Raw genomic sequence first — 26,745 nt, forward strand, 5'->3', positions numbered from 1 at the left:
AGAAGCATTCATTTTGCTTGAGTTTCCTTTCTGCCAATGCTATATATATGTTGTATGTTACCAGGACTGTAACATAGTATTGATATGACAGCTGTATAAATTATTTATATATATAAGGCATGCTTTTCTTTCAAAACCAGCAGTTGTTTCTCTGGCTTTAGTATTTATAATGTGACGTTGAAAGGTAAGCTTATGTAACTTGTGGTTTTTGGTTGATCCAAAATATATTTGTGTCCTCTTTCTGGTAAAGAACAAGAAAATCATAGAAGTACCCAACTGTGCTTGCGTTCGTGGTAGACTGAAATGTATCACGAAATCCTCTGCTTAAGGACTTCATTACATAAATACGGATCCACAAGAAGAAAGTCTCTGGTGATGACTTCTTGTTACATTTAATGCTTTATAGTGAAGTCAGTACACAGTTTATGACAATACATTGAGCTCAATACATTGAGTCTTCAAAGAAAGGATGGGCATTTGGTCATTACTACCTGGTTGTATTGTAAAATTGTTATTATTATCCAGGCTGTTGCTTAATGTACATTTTTCTCCATTTTCTTTTGCTTATGAACAATGTGGTTTTTGTTTTGTTTTGTTTTGTTTTACAGCTGATGTTTTGTTTTTATTTTTAAAATCTTGATATTACAGAACATTAAAGATCGCCTGGGGAGACTGCAGGGTCATATAGATATTATACACAGCAAGAAGATACCAGCTTTGCAAAGTGCTACACCAAGGGAAGCAGCAAATATACAAGACAAGCTGACTCAGCTTAATTTCCAATGGGAGAAAGTTAACAAGATGTACAGGGACCGACAGGCGTAAGTAACTTCTGAAAATTGTCATTTCCGATGACATCCTTTAGTTTTTGTTTTACTATTGGTGATTGTTTCATACTCTTCTTCTTGTGGAAATACCTTTTAAAGCTGCAAAACATACTTTCTCTTAATTGAAAATAGAAAGTATATGGAAAATTGCTATTTATTTTATAAGCATTTTTGTAAATTTAAAATATATTGACCAACTATCATTAGCATTGGATGAAAACCTGATATGGTATTGCTTATATATTTATTTGTCACTAAAATGATATATACCTTTACTCTGATTTATTATTATTCTTTTGTACTTGTACACAGCGTTACTGATATAAAACTCTTAACCTGTGATAGGAGTATCTGAGTAAAATCCCTTGTAATTATACAGGATTTACTAATTCCAGGAGCAGTTCTCACTTTATGTCTAAGACACAGTTAGAATTATTAGCAGCTCTAAATCCAATGTCATCTTTTTAAAAGTCTCTCTGTATATTAGATGTCATACAGTAAGTCAAGACAATTAAGATAAATATAGAAAGGTATTAAAAGGATAATAAATTTGCAATCTCATGGTACACATGGTACTTATTTTTTTCTGTTAGTATATTATATGTAGTACTTGTAATCTGGGAATTGCATTCTGATGCAAATTGAGTGAAACCTATTTTGTTGATTGTGGCTCATTAGTAACATAACGGAGACTAGCAATCCAGTCAATTATTATGAATACCTGAAGTTGAAAATTTTTGGCATCTTGCAATAAAATACCTAGGTTTATACTTTCTAGAACTGTTCTTCCAATTACTTCATTTGATGGTATATGAGATATTAATGGCAGCGATATAACAAAGTTTCTGATTTATGGGACATGCTTTATTGTTTTTGTTGGTGGTTGAAGGTTGGTTTTTGTGGTATGAGTTATTTAAGAGTTAACAAATAAGTTTACCTTAAATAAAAGGTTATAGTTTAAAACATTTATTGAATTACCACAAAAAGTCCTGGACAATTCTGAGAATGTAAACTATTAATGTGATAGTGAAAATACTTATATATGGAAGAATAGTCCCATTCATTGATATTGTCAATTCATTTAAATTTTACAAGATTGGCTCTTCAGACATACCTAAATTTTGAGATTTTAATATGGATATAACTTAAAAAAAAATACATATAATATATTGTTCTGCTGTGGTAAGATAAATTCTTGTGTTTGTCATGATAACATACACAAAACTGAAGAATAAGTCAGAAGCAAAGTCTGGAGCCAAGGTGCTGTCATGATTTTGGATAGGATAGAGTTCATTTTCTTTGTAGAGGCTCACATGATGCTGTGGTTTGGATTTTTGATGAAAACTGTGGTGATAGCACACCAAAGTTTTTAGTTGTTGCAGAGAAGCACTTGCACAGAGCCCAGGACTTTTCAGATCCTTGTGCTGCCCTACCAGTGAGGAGGCTAGGGGTGCACAGGAAACTGGGCGGGGGGGGTGGGGGGGGGGGGGAAGGGGGTGGCATCTGGGACAGCTGAGCCAGACTGGCCAAAGGGTATCCCATACCGTATGGTATCATGCTCAGAAATAAAAGCTGGGGTAAAGAAGGAGGAAGGGGGGACATTCAAAGTGATGCCATTTGTCTTCCCAAGAAACCACTACATATGATGAACCCTGCTTTCCTGGACATGGCTGAACACCTGCCTGCTGATGGGAAGTAGTGAATGAATTCCCTGTTTTCCTTTGCTTTACTATGTTTTTTGCTTTACCTAGTCTTTATCTCAACCCATGGGTTCTCGCACTTTTCCCTTTCCAATTCTCTTCCCCATCCCATCTGGGATGAGTCAGAGCTACATGGTATTTAGCTGCCTGCCTGGGCTAAACCACAACAGCTGCTCTCACAGACAATAAAAACTGGGGGTATTTGGTATTGTACTTTTCCCAGAGGTGGCTTTGCCCAAACTCTTAGTTATTGGTCTCAATAACTCAGAGACCAAGCTGTGAGAAACCCTGAGAATCTCCTCCCCACATGCATTTTCTTCCACTGATGCATAGCAAGGATGTACTCTTAGCTGAAAGCTTGGTCCCCCAACACTGACAATTCATCCCTTATTTGGACTACAGTGATATTTAGCCAGCTGCAGAAAGTATTTGGAGGTGAAATGAATTATGTTTGACAAATATTTTGAAATCATCAGAGAAGTATAAAATAAGATTATTTTTTTCCATCTGGAGTTTGCCTGGGGGTGCATTCCTCTTTTAGTATGATTGGCACCAACTCAAGGTGGTGATAAGGTTTGACTGCTGTCTGGAATCACACACCTTTTCTTTTCTTTTAAATATTTCATTTGTGGTGTCAGTTTTACTGTGTAACTGTTTACTTGGTTTTGTTTGAACTCCGAGATGGTCCCTGTAGCTTCTGCAATTTTGTGAGGTGCGTTTGGACTGCACACAAATGCTTGGGAGGAGATGAAAGAAGACAATACAGCCTTCAGCATTTTGCTTTTAGCTGTTTGTATCTCTGTAAGGGATGAAACCATCAGTGTAAGTCTTGAGACACTGATGAAGCTGTATTTATGAGAAGCATTACTGAGAATGATGTTTTAAGACAGTTTTGGAAGTATTATTGGAACACTCTCTTGCTTTCAAGGGAGTGTGTGTTAGAGAAAGTATGCATTATATGTTTGAAAGAATCCAGATACAAATTTACTACTACTATTTGTTCATTTATGAATATTGGATTTAGGAAATCAAAGGGCTGTAATAAGTAATAGGTAGGAAATTATTTTTTTAAGTAAATGCAGAGACAATTATCTCTATGATAGCTGGAACACAGAACTTTCATTACCCTCATGGTTACTAGCAGAGAGCTTACTCTAAATCTCATTGAAATAGAAACATGCATTAAAGTTTATATTTTATAAATAAAATACTCTACTCTAGTGCTACTCTAGTATCACTTCAGTAATACTGTAAGTTTCTCTGAGCTGAGATTGCAGTGTACAACTTTGGAGAATATTTTGTCATTTTCCCTTACAACCATACGTAAGCAAGCAAAACTCTCACAAAATCTACATCTTCATTTATTTTCAATATAGTTTTGTCCTGTATAGGATAACATCTGACCATTTTTCAGTAATATTTTTATTGCATAGGCTAAATTAGCATGTAGAGGCTGATGTAAGAGTTCAGTACATAGTTACTAGAAAAAATCACTGGAGCTAAAATGTCTGCTCTTAATGAAGCATGGAAAAGGAATATGTTCATTTCCAAAGTTCCAGCAATAGAGGCTGATGTTGGCCACTCAGAACATTCTGGCACCAGACCGAAGAGGAGAAATTCAGTTAAAATCTGAGTAAGTCTTGTTTGATAGTAATGGCAAATAGGTGGACCAAAGGAAAAACATTTCTGTAGGGATTTTATTTTTAGTAAATTTGTATATTAGGCATAGGTAGAACTGAAAATGAATTTTTAAGTCTTTGTGTGCTACTTAGAAGTCATGAATACTCTATACAAACAGTTGAAAAAAAATATAAGGTCAATTCTGAGGAAATTACAGTTATTACTTTGCAGAAAATCGGACATGTGTAAATCAGGTGCTCTTTAGGACTTAGTAGAATGGAAGGAAAGGTTTGTACACTGCCATCTCACATGTTACTAAAAGCCTTAGAAGTTTATATTAAAGCACAGATTATTTATTTGGTAAAGAAAATAAAGATGAAGTGTTTGTTCTTTGTATTTTCTAAAAAACACACCAAATTTTAATGCAAAGAAATATACCTCTGTCTTTATCTTTGGTTATTAACCCCAATCTTCACTTGTTTGTTTAGTAATAAATTATTAATTGTAGATAACATTCTGATATTTGAAGCTTAGCTGCATACTGTGTTAGCATATTCTGGAAATCTTTCGTCTTTGGTGTGAAATAGATTTCCAGGAAGTCCGAATTTATATCTAGATACTTTGTAATTAACTTTAGTGTGTTCCTTTTGATAAGAAAACAAAATATATTTTCAATTTGTTTTAAAACAGAGCACATACCAATTTTACAAATTTTATTGTGACCATACATACTCAAATAGCATTACAAATCCCATCTTCTAAAGTCTTTGAAAACCTTGCTGCTTGAAATTGTCACTATAGTGTTTTGCCTATATTTGAGTAAGTGGTCTTACTGTACTTGCTGTGAGATAACAGGAAATATTTAAATGCAAAAGTACAATTTAAAATGCTGGGATCATCCCTTCTGTATTCTTTTAGTTGTAAAGTTGTTTGCCTTTTAGAAGCATAGGATGAATGAAAATTTTTGCTTTTTTCACAAATTTATGTACTTAAAAAAATAGTCTTCAATAGATAGCCTAGGTCTATCATGGTTTCTTAATAGGAGGTGATATTTTTATTTATTTATTTATTTATTTTCTGTACAAGTTTATTTCACAACATGGTAATTGATTGTGCTTGTGACAGATGCGTGACACCATCTCATTCCAAGTGGAATTTTCTTCTTTGTTTTCAGAGTACACAGCAAACCCCAGGAAACAGCAGCAGCACCATGATTTGTCTTTTGTGAGCCTAACTCATTTAATTTGTAACTTCAACCTGTGTCCTTCAGATACTAAATTTTTATGTTATCGTTTTCAATCATTGCATTAAGCTAATACAATCTGAATTTTGTAGAATAAGCGTATGTTAAAGTGCCAATGAGAATAATCATTTAGATGCCATAAGTTTTCCTGTCCCTGTACCTGAACTTAACAATAGTCTCCCTTCTTTGTAGCGGTCTTAGCCAGTGTATGTTTGTATTAACCATTTCCATTTAGGAAATCACTACAGGTCCCTTTAGATCTTCAATAACAACACACAATAACTGAAAAAGTGAAAATAGAAATTACTAAATCCATATTAGAAAATAGATGTTTTAAAGATTGTCTACATAATGTCTTGTCAACACTTTTGGAAGACCTTTTTTCTCTTGTCAGGATATTGTATTCTAATGATATTTATTGCCACAGTCTTGTTACTGTGAACAACAGCACGTACTCTCTGAAAGTGTTCCTTTCTAACAGTTATTGGATCAATAAAGTGCAATAAATTTTTTCCATAATAGACCAACAATATATTAATTTTAAATTATTCTATTGGTGTTGCAAATCATTCACAAATAATATAATATTTAATAAGCACAAAGCAGAAATAAGGGAGAAATTCTCAAAAGATGTTAATTTAAAAGCAGAATACTTAAGTTTTACAGGTATTTTAGACCTTAAACATTTTTAAACTGTTCTCTTCTTACATTTTTGAAGGAGCTCTGTTATTAGTTTTCAGAAAACTATTTTTTGTCTTTTTCATGTCTTATTTAAGAATTATTTTCCACAGTGTACGTTACAGACTAGACTAATGCTCATCTAATTAATCTAAAATCTACTTAAATTTAAATGTTCTGATAGAGTTTCGAAAAGTTCATATCAGATATCCTTAAAAAATGTTTTTAATTCTGAAAAGATGAAAAAAGTCATATGTCAGTCTTAGTTATATCAGAAAAAATATTTTGTAAAGTAGTTTTTATTAGCTGATAATGAATCACAGAATGGCTGAGGTAGGAAGGAACCTCTGGAGGTCATTTGGTTCAACCCTACCTGCTGAAGCAGGGACACCTAGAGAAGGTTGCCCTTCTCTGACCAGGGAAAAGATCCCAAATCCATAATAATGGTGCCAAAACGGGTTGGCAGTATTACAAATGTGACAAACAGCTAACAATGTTTATAGTAACAATAACAAACCATAAAGAAGTTTATTTTTGGATAGCAGTGCAATTGGCAACCATTTGTGGGTTGCCTTGCAAATTAGCTGTTGATACTCAGAGCTTGATAAAGCCTGATGAAAAGCATTTATTATACATAAAATTCTATTCATTGGCAGAGATGTAACTATTTTGTGGTCGTATTTTTTAACAACTCATTGTAGCATTTGTTATAATCACTAATAAATGTTGTTGAGTTGAGAGCTGATCTGATGGGTGGATCAAGATAACAGAAAAAAGAAGCACAGAGATCACTGTTTTTCTCCTATATGGGTATAGAAACAGCCACTGGGAAGCCTTGAGAACTTGCTCATCTATGGCATCTGAATCAGATCCAGTCTCTGTGCTCTATTAGATGAAAATGTGTAGATATTATACTAACACATCTGGATACAGACCAGGGGACCTACTTACTGTCTGTCTCTTTTTTTAGAGTAGGATATATAATCTTAGGATAATATCTATAAGGAATTGATGAGTGCAAAGCCGGGCGGGTTTAAAATACTGAGGAAGTCTAGTTGCTTAAATATAGGTTTCTAGAAACATCTAGATGCCTGAAGATATCCTGCATGGCCTTAATCTCTTACTTTGAAAGTGCACAACTCTTATGCATCCTGTGCCAATCTTGCATAGATTTATCATTAAGATGCAGCTATAAAACTATGTTTAGGCCTTAATCCCCATCTGAGTGTCCATTTACATGTAAAAATGTTGTTATAGATCTCTTTTTCACCATGGCCATTTCTTTGTTTCTTGCCTTACCTCTGACAAAGTGAATGACAAGAATGAATGCTAACTGGATTTATTTCAGTACAGGGAAGACTGCAGCTTGTTGAAAGCATAGAATTCAATATGTGAGGTAAAACCAGGACAGACTGTCATCTTTAATGAGATAAGAAAATTATTTCCTTTCAAATGCAAATCTCAGAATAGCCACCATGCCTTAGTTACATGAGAGGTAGGCTTTTTTTTTTTTTTTTTTTTTTTTTTTTCTCACTTTCACAGCAGCTCAAATGTGTTTTTGTTTGTTTGTTTGTTTGTGTGTGTGTTTGTTTTTGGAAAAAATTGAAAAAGAAAGCATGAAAGCAACTTATAATACTTGACCCATTCAGCCAGCATTAGTTAATTTATTTCCATACCATACATAAGTTATAAAATTGCTGGCAGTTGTCTTAGAATCTAATTCATGCGACAGATTTGACACTTGGTTTGCCTCCACAATATCACACCATCAAGTTAACATATTGGTAGGTTTCATTGGTTCCTTAATTGTTTGCAAACAAGTATAAAATGCTGTACAACAAACACACATAAGATAATGTAAAAATGCATTTATTTTTGTGAGTCTAGATATGGCTTTCTGTCGATATTTATAATGTAAAGAAACCCAAAATATATGGGCATATTTTTTGTTGTATAGATTTTAACTAGAAAGATCAAATTTACAATATAATCTGGAAAATAATTCCCTATATATTCCCTATATATTACTATTAAAATGCCTGTTTTCATGACCTAATATATACATAAGATATTCTAAATTCTACATGGAATTCTAATTCTAATTCATATATTCTAAATGGAATAGCTACAAGTAAAATTTAAAATCATTTGTTAAAGTTTATATAGCAACTTTGAGGCAGAATGAGAAATAATGTAGCTTTGGGGAAGACATTTATTGAATCACTGTCATACAGATAGTTTTAGAGCCTTACGCAGACAGTTCGTGATGTGGGAATTGAAGGTATTTGTGGAGTAAAATAAAAGTGAAAATAAATAATTCAAAATTACTTTTATTAAATAGGTCTTATTATCTCATCTGAAATAGCTTGTGTTTGTGCAGCCCGTGAAAGTGTTTCAATTGAAAAAAAAAAAAAAAAATCTTGAGTGTTTAAACCTGATGATTAGCATAACTTAGCATACTTCACTGTAAAATGCTCCGTGACAAAAAAAAAAAAAAAAAAAAGCATTACATTCATATAAAAGTCATTGTAGTGGTTTCTTCTGCTGTACAGACTGAAGCAAAGAATTACACTAAAAATCTGGGAAATTTTAGAGTGTAGTCATGGGTATGTGGGCTGTAGAACTATGAAAATGCTAATATGTATGAAGACAAATATGACCAGAAGCAAATAGGCTTAGAGTTGTCTGGAAGTTAACTGTCTTGGGCCTTCGTATGAGATATCAAAAATAATATGAAATTGTAGTTAGCGTCATAAGCTAACAGACATTGCTGGAAAGCAGGATATACTTGCTTTAAGGACAATGCTATGTTGGTGCAGCTATGTAATTTCACAGAAATCCCTGATTTATATCTAGCCATCTCAAACCACTGGCATTCTCATTCATCCTCAGCTGCAGCTATCTGTGTAGGCATAGCCTAAGAGAGTTGCAGTATGTCCTCAAGTCTGATGCCTTATTTGTGATGACTTCTATTACATCCTTTAAGTGTAGACAATTAAGGTATGTTTTCAGTGTTGGTATTGGATCATTAGGTTGTGATGTGCAAAGCATTTTTTAGCTAGTTGAATATTTTGGTCAACTGCGCACTGAATGAGAGATTCTGTTGCAAGAACTGCTATTGGGTTCAACAAAACAGATGTTCTAAAGAGAAGGTTTTTTTTGCAGAATTTCCTTGATGCTTAAAGAATTGCTGATCTGTAGTTGCTGTGGTGCAGTGTACGCCTACCTTTCAGTTCCTCCTGGAAGAACATTTTTTGACACGATAGGCAGCCTAGTCTTTTAACATCTGTAGATGAAGTCAGAAGATACAATTTTCTGTTTTATACAGCTTTTGTCACTGTCATTTCTCTGCTGTGTTTGTGTTGTAGCTATCATCTAATAAATACGATTTCTCCTTCTTCCAAGGCAGTTTGAGTTATTTTTTTTCTTTTGTTCTTTTTTTTTTTTTTTTTTTTTTAATACCATATATGTCAAAGAGTCAAAGGAGGAGCACATTATGGTTGGAGTAGAAAGTAGCAATCACAGTGGTAATCACAGATCTTGGTAGTAACAATTTGAAGACTTAGGAAGTTTAGCCTTTCATCCAGGTGAGCTTCAGTAACTCAGTAGAGTTGATCATTCAAATTTATTTTTCTTGAAGGGTGAGTTCTTGTTTGAACTTTGTGCAAAGCACAACTTTTTTGTGCTTTGTGCAAATTCCACTCAAGACTTCTGGTTTGATCCAGAAAATTATGGAAGTTGAACTGAACAAAATGTGTTTTCATTGGCTATTTATAGCACTAGATACATTGCAGATTGCACAAGTAGTTTCTGTTCCAGATTTTTTTTTTTTTAGTCTATATGCTTGAGATTAATTTAGCCTTGCATCTACTTATCTGGGGATTCACAGATAATATTGTTTTATTTAACATGGAAGAGAAACTGCCTTCTTAAAGTGAAGCAGAGCATTGCAGATCTTTTCTGTAAAAGTAAGCAAAATGCCGGTTTGCTGTTATTTTGGAGGAACAATACCAGTGATCCACTGCAAGTATTTCTTTCTGATATTATATTATTTGTTGCTTCCTGGAGTATGTAATTTTCTTTTAGACTAGACTTTAATTTTAAGATATTTAATCTGATCTGTAATTATCTTAAGTGTCTGGTTGCTTTTCCCATAAAAGAGGGATTAATTCATAGCATGAGGTTGAAAACGTTCTTTCAAAAGTTATACTAAAATAAATAAGACAATTATTTTGCTGTTCTACTGTATCATTATGCATGATATCAGTCAAGAAAATTGGGTTTTAGTAATAACTTCATTAAGACATTGAGTCAGTTCTCTATGTCTTAGAGCAAAATGATTATAATATAACATTATATAGTCTTAGTTCAGGGTAGATGATCTTTTGTCTACAAGTATCACATGACAGCAGCAAAATTTAAAAGAAGTGGGTGCCAAGGTTTGAAAACAATAACAAAAATTCACATATGTTTAACACAACATAAAGAACATTCCTGTACTCTGGATCAATTTGTGTATTGATTGGCTGGCTGGAATACAGCTGCCAATCAAAATGGACTACAGTGACTCTCTGCTTGTCTTTTCCTGTGGGAAAACACAAACAGGATGTTCATTCTTCTTCCCACAAACCAATTTTCAAAAAAAAAACAACTTGTAACAACAATTATCTTTGAGACTCATTTTTCTGTCAGATTTGCTTGAAATTGGCTAAAAAAGCTAGAAAATTATTATTATTATTATTATACATAAAATTATTATTTTATTGTGGAAAATGAATGATGGACAGCACAACCACTAAAGTCTCATTTTATTAAGTTAAAAATAGAAAATATACCTTTTGTTTTCTTAGTCTGTTAATCATAATGAAAGTCACTAGAATCACTTTTAGGAACTTATCCCTGTGTGATTAGTCCTTAATTTTCCATCTGTCCTCTGGTACTCATCAAAGTGTTATGTAAGATGTAGCTGTGTTGCCATGTGGGAGATTTTAATTTCCTTAATGTCATAAAATCACAGAATAATTCAGGTTGAAGTGACCTTAGGGCCCTGTGCAAAGCAGGGTCATCTCTGGTTGACCAGGTTGCTCAGGGCTTTGGCTAGGCAGATCTGGAAAAATCTCTAACAATGGAGACTGTGCCACCTCTTGGGAACCTGTTCCACATTGTGATTGTTCTCATGGTTATTTTTTTTTCCTTATATCTGTTCTGAGCATCTCAATTTACTTTATTCCTGTTGCCTCTCATCCTCCTAGCATGCACCCTTGGAAAGAGCTTGGCTGAATCTTATTGGTGACCTCTTCACAGGTGTTTGAAAGCTGTTGTTGGGTTCCCTGAAGCCATCTCTTTGCCCAGCTCCCTCAGCCTCTCCTCACAGAGCAAGTGTTCCAGGCCCCTGGACTTGCTTGGTGGTCCAGTGCTGAATAAACTTTAGCTTTTTAAGATCTGGTATTGGGAGGCCCAAAATCAGATGCAGTATTCTAGATGTTGCCTAATGAATGCTGAGCAAAGTAGGGTAATACTTTCCCTGCTGGCTGTGCTGCTGCTAGTCACACACACAGAATCACACAGAATGGATGAGGTTGGAAGGGACCTCCAGAGATCTTCTAGTTCAACCCTCCTGCTCAAGCAGGGTCACCTACAGCATGTTGCACAGGATTGCATCCAGGTGGGTTTTGAGTATCTCCAAAGAAGGAGACTCCACAACCTCTCTGGGCAACCCGTTCCAGTGCTCTGTCACCTGAACTTTAAAGAAGTTCTTCCTTATATGGAGATGAAACCTCCTGTGGTTCAATTTATATGCAGTGCCCCTTGTCCTATCATTGGCCACCACTAAGAAGAGTTTGGCCCCATCCTCTTTACATTGTCCCGTCAGGTATTTGTAGAGGTTGACAAGATCCTCTCTCAATCTCATCTTCTCTAGGCTAAACAGGCCCAGTTTGCTTAGTCACTACTCATAGGACAGATGCTCTAATCCCTTAATCATTTTCACAGCTCTACGCTGGACCGTCTCTAGAAGTTCTATGCCTCTCTTTTACTGAGGAGCCAAGAACTGCACACACTGTATTCCAGGTGTGGCCTCACCAGAGCTGAGGGGGAGGATCACCTCTCTTGACCTGCTGTCGGCACTCCTTCTGAAGCAGGCTAGGATCCCATTGGCCTTCTTGGCCACAAGGGCACACTGCTGGCTCGTGTTCTGCTTGCTGCCTACAGGACCCCAAATCCTTTTTCACAGAGCTTCTTCCCAGCTAGGTTTTCAACCTGTATTGGAGTTCTGCAAGGAGTTCTTCCTTTCCAGGTGCCAGACTTGGCATTTGTCCATGATGAATTTCATAACATTTCTCTTGGCTTGTCCCTCCAGCCTATCTAGCTCCCTCTGAGTGACAGCTCTGTATTTAAGTATGTTGGCTTTTTCCAGCCCGATTTAGTGACACTTGTAAACTTGATGGAAGTGCACTTCATTACCTCCTAGAAGCAACTGATGAAGGACCCCTCTGATGCTCTACTTGTTTCTGACCACCAGGTACAACACAACCTGCTAACCATTACCTTCTGATCCTGGCAGTTCAACCTGCTTTCTACACATTTCATTGTCCACCCATCCATGCCACAGCATTCCAACTGGGATACAAAATGGATGGTGGTGTTGAAAGCCTTGCTGCATTCAAGGTAAATGATATCCACTGCTCTCCATCATCCAGAAACCTCATCATTCTGTTAAGAAGATAATTTGATTGGCCAGGCATTCTTTACCTTTGTTGAATACCTGCTGTTTCCAGTCATCTTCTTCTTTGTGTGCCCAGAAATGTGTTCCAAGAGGACTCACTCCCTGATTTTTCCAGAGCATGAAATGAGGCCAACTAGCCTGTAGTACCGTGAATAGTTCTTCTGGCCTTTTTTTTGAAGATGGCTGCAACATTTTCCTTTCTCAAGTTGTTAGGGACCTCTCCCTGGTCTCCATAAGCTTTCAGAGATCATATAGTAAGTGGTCTTCCCAGAACATCAGCCTGTTTGATTAACATCCTTGGATATAACCTGTCTGGTTCCAGAGATTGTATGTGTTGAGTTCTTTGAAATAATTATCAACCTGACCATCATATGCTTCTGGTAGATCACATTCTCCTTAAATCCTGTCTATATGCACAAAACCAGTAAAAGTCTGCCAGTAATTCTCCTTTCTTTTTAAGGCTCATTATCTTTTTCAGTCTTTTGGAAGCTTTATTTTTATAGAACTCTGTCTCTTTTTCAAATTTTCAGAATTTTCTACATGATGTTTTCAGAACTTTTTTTTTTTTTAATGTACTTTTCTTTGAAAACTTAGTGAAAAACATTGATGAAAATGTTTGAGTTTTGTAGTATTCATTTTCTTCAAGAAATAATTATGTAGAGCTAGTTTATTTTATGTTAAGCATTTCCTAGTGCAGAACAAGCAAGGGTAAGTGTGCATGCACATAGTTGTGCACACACTGATGTGATAGCCAAAGGATAAATTGAATGTACTGAATGGCTGCTTCATTCTTCTCACTAATTTTCTTTGGGAGTACTTTGGGAGTACCTCAGAAAGATTACAGTCTTGTTGTTGCAGCCTTTCCTTTGCTTCTTGCTTTCCAAAGTCCTGTGTAATTATGTCTTAGTATGGAAATGACCTTATTTGCTTCCAATTCTTATGTAATTTACGAAGTTTTGCTATTTATAGTTTTTTACTTTGAGGTGTTTATAAGTAGTTGTGCTAAGATGCCTCTTTTCATATTTTATAAATAATAAAATTAAAAGGAACAAATATTGAAAATTAAAAAAAAAAAAACATGAACATAAATTTGAAAACATTTATAATATTACATTCTTGTGAAGTATGATTGCTCTTCTGAGATTTAAATTTTAGTACTTTCAATGTATTTATTGATTTATTTTTTTTTATGAATAAGTACATATTTTTATGCTTTCTAGTTTTTGACAGGATGGGAAAAGGAAGTTATTAAATGTTTTATGAGGTTGGTAATGGGGTATTTTGTTCCTTTTGGAAGTAATCAGTTAATAGAGAAATCATTTGAATTATGAGATTGCCAGCTAAAACTTGAAAGCAGTATAGATATGTCCATAATATTAAAGATTAAGAAGCCACAAAGTTTAAGTTATCCATCATTTTTTTTTTCTGGTATTCATAACAGCAAGAGGAAGCTGGATTTTTTTAATATGTTATTTTATTTTTTTCACTTGGAGTTGTTCTCTAACAGTGAGAAAGTCTACATACTACCCTGCAACCAAGCAGATGAATAAAAAGACCATTAATAACCTCACTACTATTCTGTATGCTGCTCCTTGCAGAGCAATTAAACAGTTTCTATTTTGCTATTTAAGAATTCATGTGCTTTCTAAAAACTTTTTGTAAAAGTTTGTGTAGTTAGAACTGACATTTCAAGGTTTGATGTGTTGAGAAGCAGGTGCATGCTTTTCTGCATCACTACTAAAACATTGGAGAATTCCAGGAAATGGATGGCCCTTCTTTGTTAAATAAAGCTGGATAACATGGTTAACTTTAGCATAAAGTTTAGAAGTTTCGCCAGTTGGAGAGTCAGTTAAGTCCTATCTGGAACCAATCTGAGAAAGGAATGTAAAGAAACTGCTTATCTTTACCTCACGGCAGGGGGGTTGGAACTATATAATCTTTAAAGGTCCCTTCCAACCCAAACTATTCTATGAGTCTGTAAAGGCAGTATTCCAGATTTTGTTGACAGATGCATCTCTTCATTCTACAGAAATGGAAGCATGGTGGTTTCAGCTTAAATCATAAATATGCATAACACTTGAGTGCCATACAGCTTAGCACTATGAGTGGTTTTGTGAGCTTAGTCTTGGGGTACAGGGTTAAAGAGCACTCACTGCTAGGGAGGTCTTCCTGGGCAGTAGGAGGCCTTCAGAAGGTGCATCTATGCACTACTGCTTTAGTTCAGATCAGAAGAGGACTTTGAAAACTCATATTCAAATCATCCCTAGTGTGCTTTGATCAATGCTATGGAGGGCTCTTGGAGCATCTAAACTGGATTCCTGTGTGATTCGACAAATGTGGAAGATACGCTTCAGAAATGCACTCAATTTGCTTCTGCTGCAACTGAGCACTTCGTCTACTGTCCCACACCAGAGGTAACTTGAAATGAAACCTTCAGACATAGCATATGTGAAAGTTGGCCTCATTGGCTTTAAATTAAGCATGTATTTAAGAAGTTGTTTCATGCCAGCCTAAGAAAGGTCTGATTTATGCTACTTCCTGGCCAAGAAAGTAGGTTTCTTTCTCTTTATTCCCTCTTTGTCTTTTGCAGTGATCCCTACTACATGAACTGAATTTCTGCCTTATGTTCCAATAATATTATTTTCAGTGAGACTACTTTTTTTTCACAGCAAAACAAATAAGAGGAATACCAGTAGGTATCACATATTAATCCCTTACCTTTTCAAAAGGAATTCTTATGGACTATGAAGTGATTTGTTAATTTGAACCTGAATCCTCTACAGAGAAAATGAGAATACGCAAGAGAACAAAATAGTCTATCAACAGTTGTATGTTTTGTCTGGAAGCATAGTTACTGAAAAGTACAACACAAATGAAAATGTAGCTGAAGAATGTTCTCAATATTCTCTGAACAGCCACAAAATCAACAATTTGTGGTATGTATTCCCCAAAGTAGAAGGAAATGCTTATGTTTCTGTTTTCAAAGAGAGAAAAAGAATACCTTCCTACTTTCAATAGTTGTTTAGAATAATAAAACCAACACATTTTAAAGTATGGATGAGTGGAATTTGTGTATTCGGTATTTACTCAGTAGTAGACATTTGATCCATTATCTGAGAATTGTATTCCAAAATCTAGGTGCTTTTAAAGCATCCAGTATGATAAAATCCTAGCCTCTTTTTAAAAAGTGCAGCTGAAGATAGGATGCTAACAAAAATAATAAATCTTAGCTTCCAGAACAGTCATTGCATCCTGAAACAGTAAAACATCGGAAGGCATTGTTTCCTGCTTTAGAGGCAGCTGCGATCTCCAGGGCTGGGCTGCTATTCCCCCGCTGCTTTCTGCCCCTTATCCCTGAGAGATGGGGACTGCCGAACCGAGCCGAGCCGGGCCGGGCCGGACCCCGGTGGGCGCTGCAGACGGGCCGCGGACCCCGCTAGGGGGCAGCTTTGGCGTGCGGTGCGCCCAGCGCTGAGCCGGGCACAGGAGGGCCAACGTCGCTTTTCCTTCTTTCCAGGGGATTTTCTCTTTGCCAGCACACAAGATACCCTCTGCCTAGCTGGAAACTGAGATAAAAAGGAGATCTGGGGAATCGCTGGGTCGTTCTTTCCCGCTCAGATTCCCGGTACTTCATGTACTACGGAAACGCGGCTGATTCCCACTGTTACAGGAGTCTTTTTCTGCTGACTATTTAAGGCTCTGCCATCCTTCCTGACTTATTTCTATTTCCCCTCATATTTCAGTGTAAAAAGGGGAGATTAAGAAACGGGAAAACTAGGAATTAACCCTTTTTATTGTTGTTGGCTTGTTTTATATCATGGAACAGAGTACTTCTGATTTTGCTAAGCAGACTATTTGTCATTTTATAATTAATATTATTTTTAGAAGCCATTATTTTAATATAATCAAGCAAGAAAATGAAGTTAGAAAACTTAAAGCTCCAGTACAGATATCCCAAGCTTCACCACATTTTAATTATGACTCTTTTAAGCATTTTTCTTTTTTCCTTTTTCACTACAAACTACTGTATATTTTATCATTGTTTATAGCATTTGACATGGTAGGTGAGTGGAAAAAAAAATAAAATAAAATAAGGCATAGGAATACTTAGCAGAATAATGCTGCACGTTCACATTGTCAGCGTGATTAATGACAAGCACTGTAGTTTGCCAGTAATAGAAAGGAGCAAATCTCTGCATTTCTGAATTGGTACTGTTAAGTAGACACCGTGGGAGTCTGCAAGCCTAGAAATAAATTCCTCTAATAACTATAAGAGTGTCTGTCCCTGCAGTGCACTAAACAGATCAACAGTTCTCTTTACTATCTTTAAATCCTTTAGCACAATAATACTGCCAGATAAACTGTGTTTCTTCCCCTTTCCAATCTTGATACACAATATTTTGGTCATTTCCCTGAATCTTTGGGCATCCTATGTACTGATGTCACCTTCCACATCCTGCAGCAGGGAAAACCTTGTTTCCAAAATGCCTGCCTGGGAAGTACCCTACACGCACGGTAAATCCTAAATACAACCACAAAATATGGACTGGAAGAATCTGACAAGGTGGAATTTCCTTAAGCCTCAGGGGGTCACTCAGCTCCTTTTATATCTTGAAGCAGGACTTTACAAACAGAGTTGAATTTTCTCTCATGGGAATACATAAATATATGAGATTCTCTCTCTCTCTTTTTTTTTTTTTTTTTTTTTTTTTTTCTTCCAGAAAAGAACAACTTGTCAAATGTCAGAACAGACTGTGAAATTGAAATTTTCAAGTTCAGGAACACAATAATTTTGCTGTTATTTTTTTCCCCAGGTTTTCCTGCCTAAAAACCTTTTGTATTGTGAGGTCGGGAAACAAAACTCTCAGCAGTGGAGGTGAGAAAAATCCTAATGGCAGAGAATGAAGTTTTAGAGAGGATCATAGACTGGAATTCGAGAAATTTTCAACTTCCTTTTCTGGAAACCTGACAACCTATCTTGTAATTTCTGCCCCACAGGAGTTGCTAAAGAGCTAAGCAAAAATATGAATTGGTAAATGGTCAAGCATGATTGCTTCTTAATGAAAAGAAAGTTTCACAGTTCTGCCAGGTATAGGAGGGGCTTCCAGAAAAGCTAGGGTTACAAGGAGTTAGGATGGAGAAATGTAAAAGTACTTTGAGAACAAAGATAGGATCACAGCTAAACATGAGTTTATTAACAAATTTGTTTCTATAAACCATCCTATGTATTCACAAATTGTGTATATAATGAACTTCTATAGTTACCATTTTCAGCCTCTGATGCTGCACTGTACTCAATTTTTTTTTTCATTCAAAACAATAAAAAATGTTATATTTGAAGAATAAGAATAGCAATTGGCATGTAAAGAGTTGTATGTGCCATTTCCTCTTTCTCCTTTTTTTCTTCTTATTTAACATTCAAACAAGAATGGGGGAGAAGAAATTTGAAGCAATTATCAACCATCTCCTTTTGAAAACTATAAAGCTTTCAAAAAATACATGTACATCAATTACACGTCTGCCCCAGAGTAATCTCACGATGTAATAACACCAGTATGGAGTTCCTATAGCATATACTGAGCTTTTCAGCATGTTCTTCTGGCATCATTTCTCCTGTCTGGAAATGAAGTTAGATTTGTAAACAATACTGGACTGTTGAACTTTTTTTTTTTTTTTTTTTTTTTTTTTTTTTGGGGGGGGGATGGTATGTGAAGACAGGAAAAAAAGGGAGGGCAGTTGCCCATACTAGACTAAGAGGAAGAGATTTATAGTAACAAGGCAAGAAGGCTCTGTAACCATGTGCCTTCTGCACTTCTATTGCTAATTCTTCTTTTTCTTATGGCACGTTAAGTCTGAAGGAACTTCACTGCTTTCAGCTGAATTGCACTATTTATAAAATCAGTAGGAAAAGAGAATTAGAACTCATAACTCATGAAGGAGACATGAATAATTTTGTAACAAGTTTTTATTTCATCTTGTGGTCTGTGGTGCAATACTGTACAATCATATATGAAAACTTTTTTATAGAAGGAGATTTATCGGTCAGTGTGAGCCTCCAAGTCAATTCCCACCTGGACTGACACTTCTATTATTCCTCATTTTCAGAGTTGTCATCTAGTGCAATAGTAGAACTCAGCAGAAGTTACAGATGCTTTTTAAATCAGATCCATAATATCCACTGAAGACAACAATCTGACAAAGTCATAGAGTCTTATGTTGTGGAAGATACATAGGAACCAGTCACAATTGGCATATCCTTTTTCTTCACCAGCTCAGCTTATTTCTGTAACCAGTTAGTATTCACTCTAGTCATTCTTCTCCAAAGGAGCTAAAGCAAGGAAAAGACTGGCATAATAACATAGAAAAATGGTGCATATAACATTGAGAATACCTACTAGAAATGTTTAACAGTAATATAGAACATTCTTGCCATCGTCTGAGCATTGTGTAACATACTGAGCCAGACCAAGAGTGATGGTGAGCTGGATTCTTGATTCAGTTTGCCCTTTGTGCTAGCAAGAATGATAACTGGTGACACTGGGAGAATGTTAAACAGCCTCTTAGCTTCTTTCACAGTTCTGATGGAGACTGAAGTGGTAAACATTACATATTGTTTGTGGAGATTATCATATAGTTGACTCCAAGATATGTATGCTTCTGCAATCTTGAATAACTATTGTCTATGAATAGAGTAGGAGAAGGTCACACTGGAAAAATAAAAAGAGCTATCAAACACCTAAGAGCTTTCTAGGGTTTACAGTCATTTAAGATTGTTATATTGTATAAATTTACAACTTTGGTCGAAGTGCATACAGTTATTATTGTATATTTTATCTTTGAATTGGCTAGTCATTAGTATATTATATAGAAGAAAATGAAAACAACAACAAAAAAATCTCTACTAAAATATTCTTCCTCTTCTTCCTCCTTTATTTATAACTTCAAAACAATACTATTGTCTTCCATAAAACATCCAGGCAGTTAATCTCTTTCCTTTTTTGTGTATTTGTTTGTTTGCTGTTGTTGTTAATTTACTGTCCTTTCATTCTTATTACCTCTGTAAGTCCTGGGATGCAGCCAGGGTTCCTCACCAGTTAGCCTAAATGACAGCAGGCTGTTTGCTTAGCACTTTTGAAGAAGGCCAAGCTGACAAGGTACTTCACATTCCTTCCCTATTTACAAAGAAAGAACAGCAATAGCAAGCTGTATTGCTGTGTTATAGTCTCCTTTGATCCTAAATAATGTGAAGAAGGACATCAACATGAGTGGAGGCAAGGAGATGAGCTACATTCATGGTAGGTCCAAGGTCCGTATGGGTGGGCCCATGAGCAGGGGTCCCAGAGAGGCTGGTCAGGGCCTTTAAGGCCTGTTGATACCCAGGGTGCCCTGATACTCTTCTGGTATGGTGGTTCCTGCTAACCTGGGGAACCTGGTTTTACCATTTTTTTTTTGTGGACATTTGAAAGAAGAGGCTGAGTGTCAGTGCTTCTTCTCCCTAAGCCTCGTGTCTAATGAAGGGAGAAAGAAGAAGCCTGACCATGGTCTAGAGCTTTAAAGCTATGAAGACCATTACAAGACAACTGGATTTTGACAGCTTTACTACATTTGATTTAATTTTTACATCTTTCCCACATCTTTATACATTGCCCAGTGACATAATCCCTGATATAGCTGACTGCCTGACAGACACAAGGGCCATTGCAGATGGGCTATTTCTGTTTGACTAACAAAGGTGGAAGGCTGTGCAACATATGTCCACCCTGGACTGGACCCAGCACCCAGCCACCTCAGCCTTAACAATGGTAAAGAGATTTAATTTGGCACTCCATCTGCACAGATCTCTTACAGTTAGATTTTATGTTAGTGCAATTTCAGTCAGAAAGGCTAGGTTACTAATCCAGCATGATACACAGATTCTGAACAGGAAATTTGAATTTCCATCCTGTGCTTTTACTGCATCACTGGTTTTGCCACTTAGTAGTAAAAGGCGTAAGAAATCCTAACTACTGTGGTGTAAAAATCCTTGAGTTTAAACATTTTCTCTAGTCAGCATTTTTGTACTTGAAGCATGTTTTGAAATGTAAATTAGACACTGAAGTCATCAGTAAATACCATGCAAAGACTGAACAATGGAAATAAAGCCTTTATATATACAATACATATATATATATACACAGGCATTAAAGTGTACAGATGTGTATTACATATACATAGCTAAACTATTCTATGGATTCAACTATTGTATTAAATTAGTATTAAAATTATATAAAAAATGAAATAACATCTTAAGGAGATTTACTTGCGAAGATGAAGAAGCTAACAATTAGGATTAAATATGATTTTGGGGATTCTCATTTTAATACTCTTCCGATATTGGAAGTGATATAAGCAGTGTGTTGTGTATGTTATCCACTAATATACAGCTTCTTCTGTCATCCAGTTTTCTACTGAGACATATTTATAGTAAGTAGAATAAATTAATTACATAACCATGTAATACAAGGATGTAATTCCATCTAGTAAAATCCCCTGAAGTGGAGTCTTGAGTTGTTTGCCATGTAAGGGAAGCAAAGCATAGGTAAGTAGACTTAGACGCCATGTCAAAGCTTTTCCCTGCGGGTAATGTCCAAAAATAAGAAAGATCGTTTTATTCTTCTACAGCTTGTTTTATTGAGCCTTTTCCTGGCTAGCACAGAAAGCAGTAGGAATCCTTCTACCCTTCATCTCCCTGCCTCTCTTGTATGTGTGTGTCTACGAATGAGCAGCACCTTTTCTTCCTGCTTAATTTCATGCAAGCTGAACACCTCCTCTACTCCTTCAAGCACAGAGCCATAACTTTGGAATTTTAAACTCTGTTTTCTTAAAAATTTGATTTATTTATTTGGCCTTCTATTGTTAAAGGCACAATAAATGTAATGTTGCTCTAAGCAAATACGAGGCAGATCTTGGGGAGACTGCAGTATTTTTTTCTGTGTTAGAATGTTGTGCATACTCAGCTATTTCTTCTGCACTTATTCACCACTTTCATAACAATTTCAGCCTGTCCTGTACAGATGCTTTGCTGCAAAAGCCCCATTAATATCACTAAGGATCTTTGCTATCTTTGCTGATGCTGGAATGACAATCACTAGATTTACCCAGGACTGAACCAGAAATAATCAGGACCAACAGAACTAAAAATATAGCTTACCACAACTTCATCAAAAAGAGCTGTTCTTCCGTTGTATAATAACTTATCATGTCTATTCCCATAGTGATCTGGGAGAGATTATTCCCATGGCAGAATGCTATATTGATCCCCAGCAATTGGCAGGAGCCTGGGAACCTGTTTTTTTAGACTACTTTAAGGGTTTTCGTTTCTGAAAAATCCATCTGACTGTCAGCTTGTAAATGGAACTGTGCATTCCTCCTCCCTCCCAACAGGGGAAGTTGCTGTAGCTTAAAGAGCTATTTTGCTGTTGGTACTTCATCCTCCGGAGACTTTAGCTTTGTGTTTCCTAGTTACAGAAGGAAGGGAAATAAAGTATCTGTGGAGATCCTGTCCTACAGCATGAGCTTCTGCTGCAGTTAGATGGGTACTCTGGTGAGCAAGAAGGGATTTTGAAGACTTTCTTTAGCACTGCAGATAAATCAGGGGGAATCTCATGATCTTTTTGTGAAAATCAATTTAATTTATTTATTTTTTTTTTCCCCTACCAATAAGCAAATCTGTACCATAGAACTGCAGTTCTGTAAACTCTGAGCAAAAAGTAATGATATTTAAAAACTGTTGGTTATTTGTCCAAACAGCATTAGAAACAATTCTCTTGCAGCCAGTGGTGGTAAGTCATGTACCATTGCTGGGACCGGGTTGTCATTTGGGAAGACACTGCCATTTCTTTCTGGTGGCTGCTTAGACTGCCATTTTTTTTTTTTTTTTTCTAACTCATGTATCTGGCAAGTGAATATGAAGAGCTGGAGGAAAATTGTGTTGCTAGGCTGGAAATCTCTGAGATACCAGATGCCATGTAAGGTGGGAAATACAATTAATAAGGCCAGGGGAATTCCAATCCAAGCTATCTAATTATGAGGAAAAGAGAAGACTTTCTTGGAAGAGATTTTTCTCCATATTCCAAACTCCTTGATTTTATAGGTAAATTATGACATCTACATTAGTTTCAACATAACTCTAAATTCCATAATATTTAAAACTCTTTCCTTGGATTCTGGACATTTTTCCTGGAAGCATTTTTATGACACAGAACAGCTATAGTCCCTGGGGGCTGCATTATTATGTTTGTTTTGTTTTGGGTATACATCATTTCAAAAATGTTCCTGGGCTTCATGTCTCATAGTGGCTGATTAATGGTTTTGTAAGCCCCGAATACTTTCGTTGCTGTAGATCTTCAAAGTCACTATGTGCTAATATTCCCATGCCTGTATGGCTAAAACCCCTTATTTTAATAAAATGTTCAAAAATTTCTGCTATGATGTAATAATTAAAGGATTCATATTTATGAATTTTCATAGCAAAGTAGGTCTTTCTAAACCATCAGAATGAGTTATGAAAACTTCACTTAGTGGGATATGCAGTACAAACGTTCTGTATAGCATCATGTAGCACTTTTCTTTGTTTACTGAGATGTAAAATAAGCTTTATTAAATGATTAGGTCATAGTAACAGTGTCAAAGTATGGACAGTTTTATCAAGTCTGTTTTAATATATCCGACACTTCAATTAACAATTATTAATCAACAATATCACTAGCTGAGATACTAACTGCAAATTAACTGTAACTGCTTCAAAATCTATATTTTTCTCTTCTGCATAATTTCTTATGCACAAAATCTTGAGATTATAATTACATGTTGTACAGGAACATAAAGGTTGTTATATTCAAATCAGACGAAAACTGAATATATTCATTATTAGAGCTCTAATTTCTCAATGCAAAGTTTAAATGAATCAGTAAACAAGCCTATGATATTGTTAGGACTAATTTAAACACTGCTAATCCAAATACACAAATATTCTACTAATTGCTTTCTTTACGGTGAATGAATAAATACTGTTAAATTGAACCAGTCACTTTAAAATTAAGTGTCTTATTAAACTCTATTTCATATCTTTAGTTTTGTGACGAATTCTCATAGTCCAGGAGGAATAACATACAGACTACATGAGAGATCAGAGCCTTGTAATATTTGAGCTTCTGATAAATGAGCTATGTCTGTTCAACTTATTGATTTGTGCTATGCTGCTGCATTCCCAAAAGACTAGATTTCTGTTTAGCTTTTATATTCTAATAAAGAAAAAACAATTAAAAATTTGGTTTCAGGTAGGAGATAAATAAAGACAGAAACCATAGTAAATTTAGCTATCATAGTGTTTATCTGCATAACCTTGCAGTCTTGGTACTTTTTTGTTTGGTGCTTTTTTGTTTATTTGTTTTATTATTATTATTATTATTATTTTTCTCCCCGGTGATCAAGAAAAGGATGTGCAATTTCTTAATGTGCTACTTGCAGATTTTTTTTGTTCATAAAACAAATGAAAGGTTTTGTCTCTCCTTTAAAGGTTGCATATACATATCACCACCATGTCATCTTGCTGTTGGACTTTGCACTGCCCAGAAAGATTCATGAAGGTGTTTGCAGAAGTAGTTGACCATCCCCCATGGTACAGAGCTGGCCTCTAGCTTTACCTAAACTTTTTTTTGTTTTGTTTTGTTTTTTTTTGTTTTGTTTTGTTTTAGGAAAACTTTCTTGCCAGAATTCATGCTAAATTCACAGCTATGTTACTCCTTCACAGCTATGTTATTCCTTGAAATCAATGATAACAAGCAGAAGCACTATGTAAATGGGATTCTTTACTAAACCTCTCTTGTTGGTAGCTCTGAGAGCTAGCAGTTCTTCTGGAAGCTATTCCATCCAGTCATTATAAAGTTGCCCGAATTAGCATAGTGGTAGCATGTACTTGCATCGTTGACTCTTCCATTATTTGCACCCCGCCATGGCTTCAGACAGTCCAAGCATGGTCTAAGTGTATGAAAAACAATTCTACTATCCATCATAATTTCTATTCAATGGCAACAAGTCAAGCCTTCAGGCCGCCCATTTGTCTTCAGCAACCAACTAGATCCAGACACCCCTTTCCCTGCCTGGAGTTACTTGCTCAGCTAATCCATGGGCAAATGGTCTTTGGTCTCCAAATCGGGCATCGGTATATTGGATTTTCAGATCATGTCACCATTTCTCTTTAACTTCCAAAGGTAGCATGTTACAATATTCCTAAATTATGCTATACAAGCAAATATGGTGACTGGATTTCCCTAATCAGCATTGAAAGTCGGCTAAATTCTGAAATTATTGCATCCAATGTCAGAGTCACTTCCTAGTAATCTATTAATCAGGAATGCTTGGGATGCTAGAATTTCTGAATCATTTCATAACACTGATCATAATTTGGAGGCAGAATATTATATGCTCTAAAGCATTCTGGAGCTATCAGTTTTGAGAGCAGTCTATGCACAAGGTGACTGTACAAACACGGGCAAGCAGTTGAAGGAGAAACAAGGGTTACTTGTCAATACTTACAAATTCCTGTTGTGTCTGCTGAACATGTGTAAGTTCGTATCTCCCTGCTTTCACATGACTTTGGCCTCCTTATAATCAAAAAACTATTGGGCTAGAAAAAGAATGGGATCCACAGAATTAAATTTCTCCTTTCCATGCCACATTCAGAGAGCAGAAAGAAATGTGAATGCTTGCTTTTTCATTAAAGTTGAGAGTATCTGCAGTATCAAGGGAATCAGCAATTATGCATGCCCCTGCAAAGTCAGTATACCTTTATTTAGCACTATATCTATACTATCTATATCTGAATTGAGATATTGATGTTATCTGTCCTCTTCATTGACTGTAAAGGAAGACTAAAGTGACTAGATGGCTTTATGAGCTCCATTGGGGTGCATTTATGCAGATGGATTTCAATCACGGTTGCTATGGAGGTAATCTTCATTTTGTGTGGTTTCTGATTTAAAAGTTTTTACAACTTCATGATCTGAAAAAAATCTTGGCAACTTTATTTTCCTGATTGAGGTTATTTGTCACTCATCTCTTCTTGCTACAAAGCTTTTTAATCTGGTGAATGGATGATTAGAAATATGTTATAAATAGTGTAGTATATATATGTGTGTATATATATATGTATATATATGATTAGAAATATAGTATACATAAACATATATGCATATATATATCTAATGCTGGATGTCTAATGCTGGATAAATCCTGTTTCTGGATCATTCAATGTCAAACATGGCGTTTTATGCCTCTTAAGTACTATTTTCTGATTACAGATATCATAAACCCTTAATGGTGTAGATCGTTCTGTTTCTAGGGGAAAATGCTGCTTGCATCTATGACCACATACCCCTGCTTCATGTTCTACCTTCCAATGGCCTGATAATTTTTCTGTTCTTTTCTCTGGGGAACAAATGCGAGTGAAAGGGGGAATGAAGCTAATTAACTGGCTGCATCATAATTTAACAAATATAATATATTGTAAATTGGTATATTATGATCCTACAACTCTTATAGTCAAACTGGCTGAGCTAATGGAGAAAGCTAGTTTTTACCTCTCTATTTTACCCTGTGTCTACATACCTGTGTTTTTTGTTGTTGTTGTTTGTTTGTTTTGTTTTGTTTGTTTGTTTGTTTTTAGATCTGAGAACTAGTGTTGAGGTGACACTGCAACATTTGCAGCCCATATGCAGTAAATTTCATTCATGTATACACTGTAGCCCTTGCATTAAATTTGGTCCACTCTAGCCATTCATCTGGGATTCCTAGAGATTCAAGCTACCTTGGCTGCCAGAGTGAGAACGTAGTAAATCTCCACTCAAAAGAGTACAAAAATAATTATGTCTAAAAGCAGCACTCTCATATGCCAGAATTAGTATAGCTGGCAGA

At 35.7% G+C, this 26,745-nt stretch overlaps 1 protein-coding gene and 1 long non-coding RNA gene across 11 annotated transcripts in view; both read left to right on the forward strand.

The window, feature by feature from the left end:
- The window catches only part of DMD (dystrophin), a 1,227,136-nt gene that overhangs the window by 610,109 nt on the left and 590,282 nt on the right, over positions 1-26,745 (forward strand). For all 10 annotated transcript variants that reach the window (XM_035333326.1, XM_035333348.1, XM_035333385.1 and 7 more), the window contains one exon: positions 649-821. In XM_035333326.1, coding sequence (XP_035189217.1) covers positions 649-821 — 173 coding nt within the window. The remainder of the gene's footprint in view (positions 1-648; positions 822-26,745) is intronic.
- LOC118170877 lies at positions 7,618-26,410 on the forward strand. The gene is made up of 3 exons (XR_004752911.1): positions 7,618-7,640; positions 8,991-8,993; positions 25,556-26,410. It is a non-coding gene; the product is annotated as an uncharacterized LOC118170877 (long non-coding RNA).

Source organism: Oxyura jamaicensis, chromosome 1 (assembly GCF_011077185.1).
Source record: "Oxyura jamaicensis isolate SHBP4307 breed ruddy duck chromosome 1, BPBGC_Ojam_1.0, whole genome shotgun sequence".
NCBI classification, from domain to species: domain Eukaryota; kingdom Metazoa; phylum Chordata; class Aves; order Anseriformes; family Anatidae; genus Oxyura; species Oxyura jamaicensis.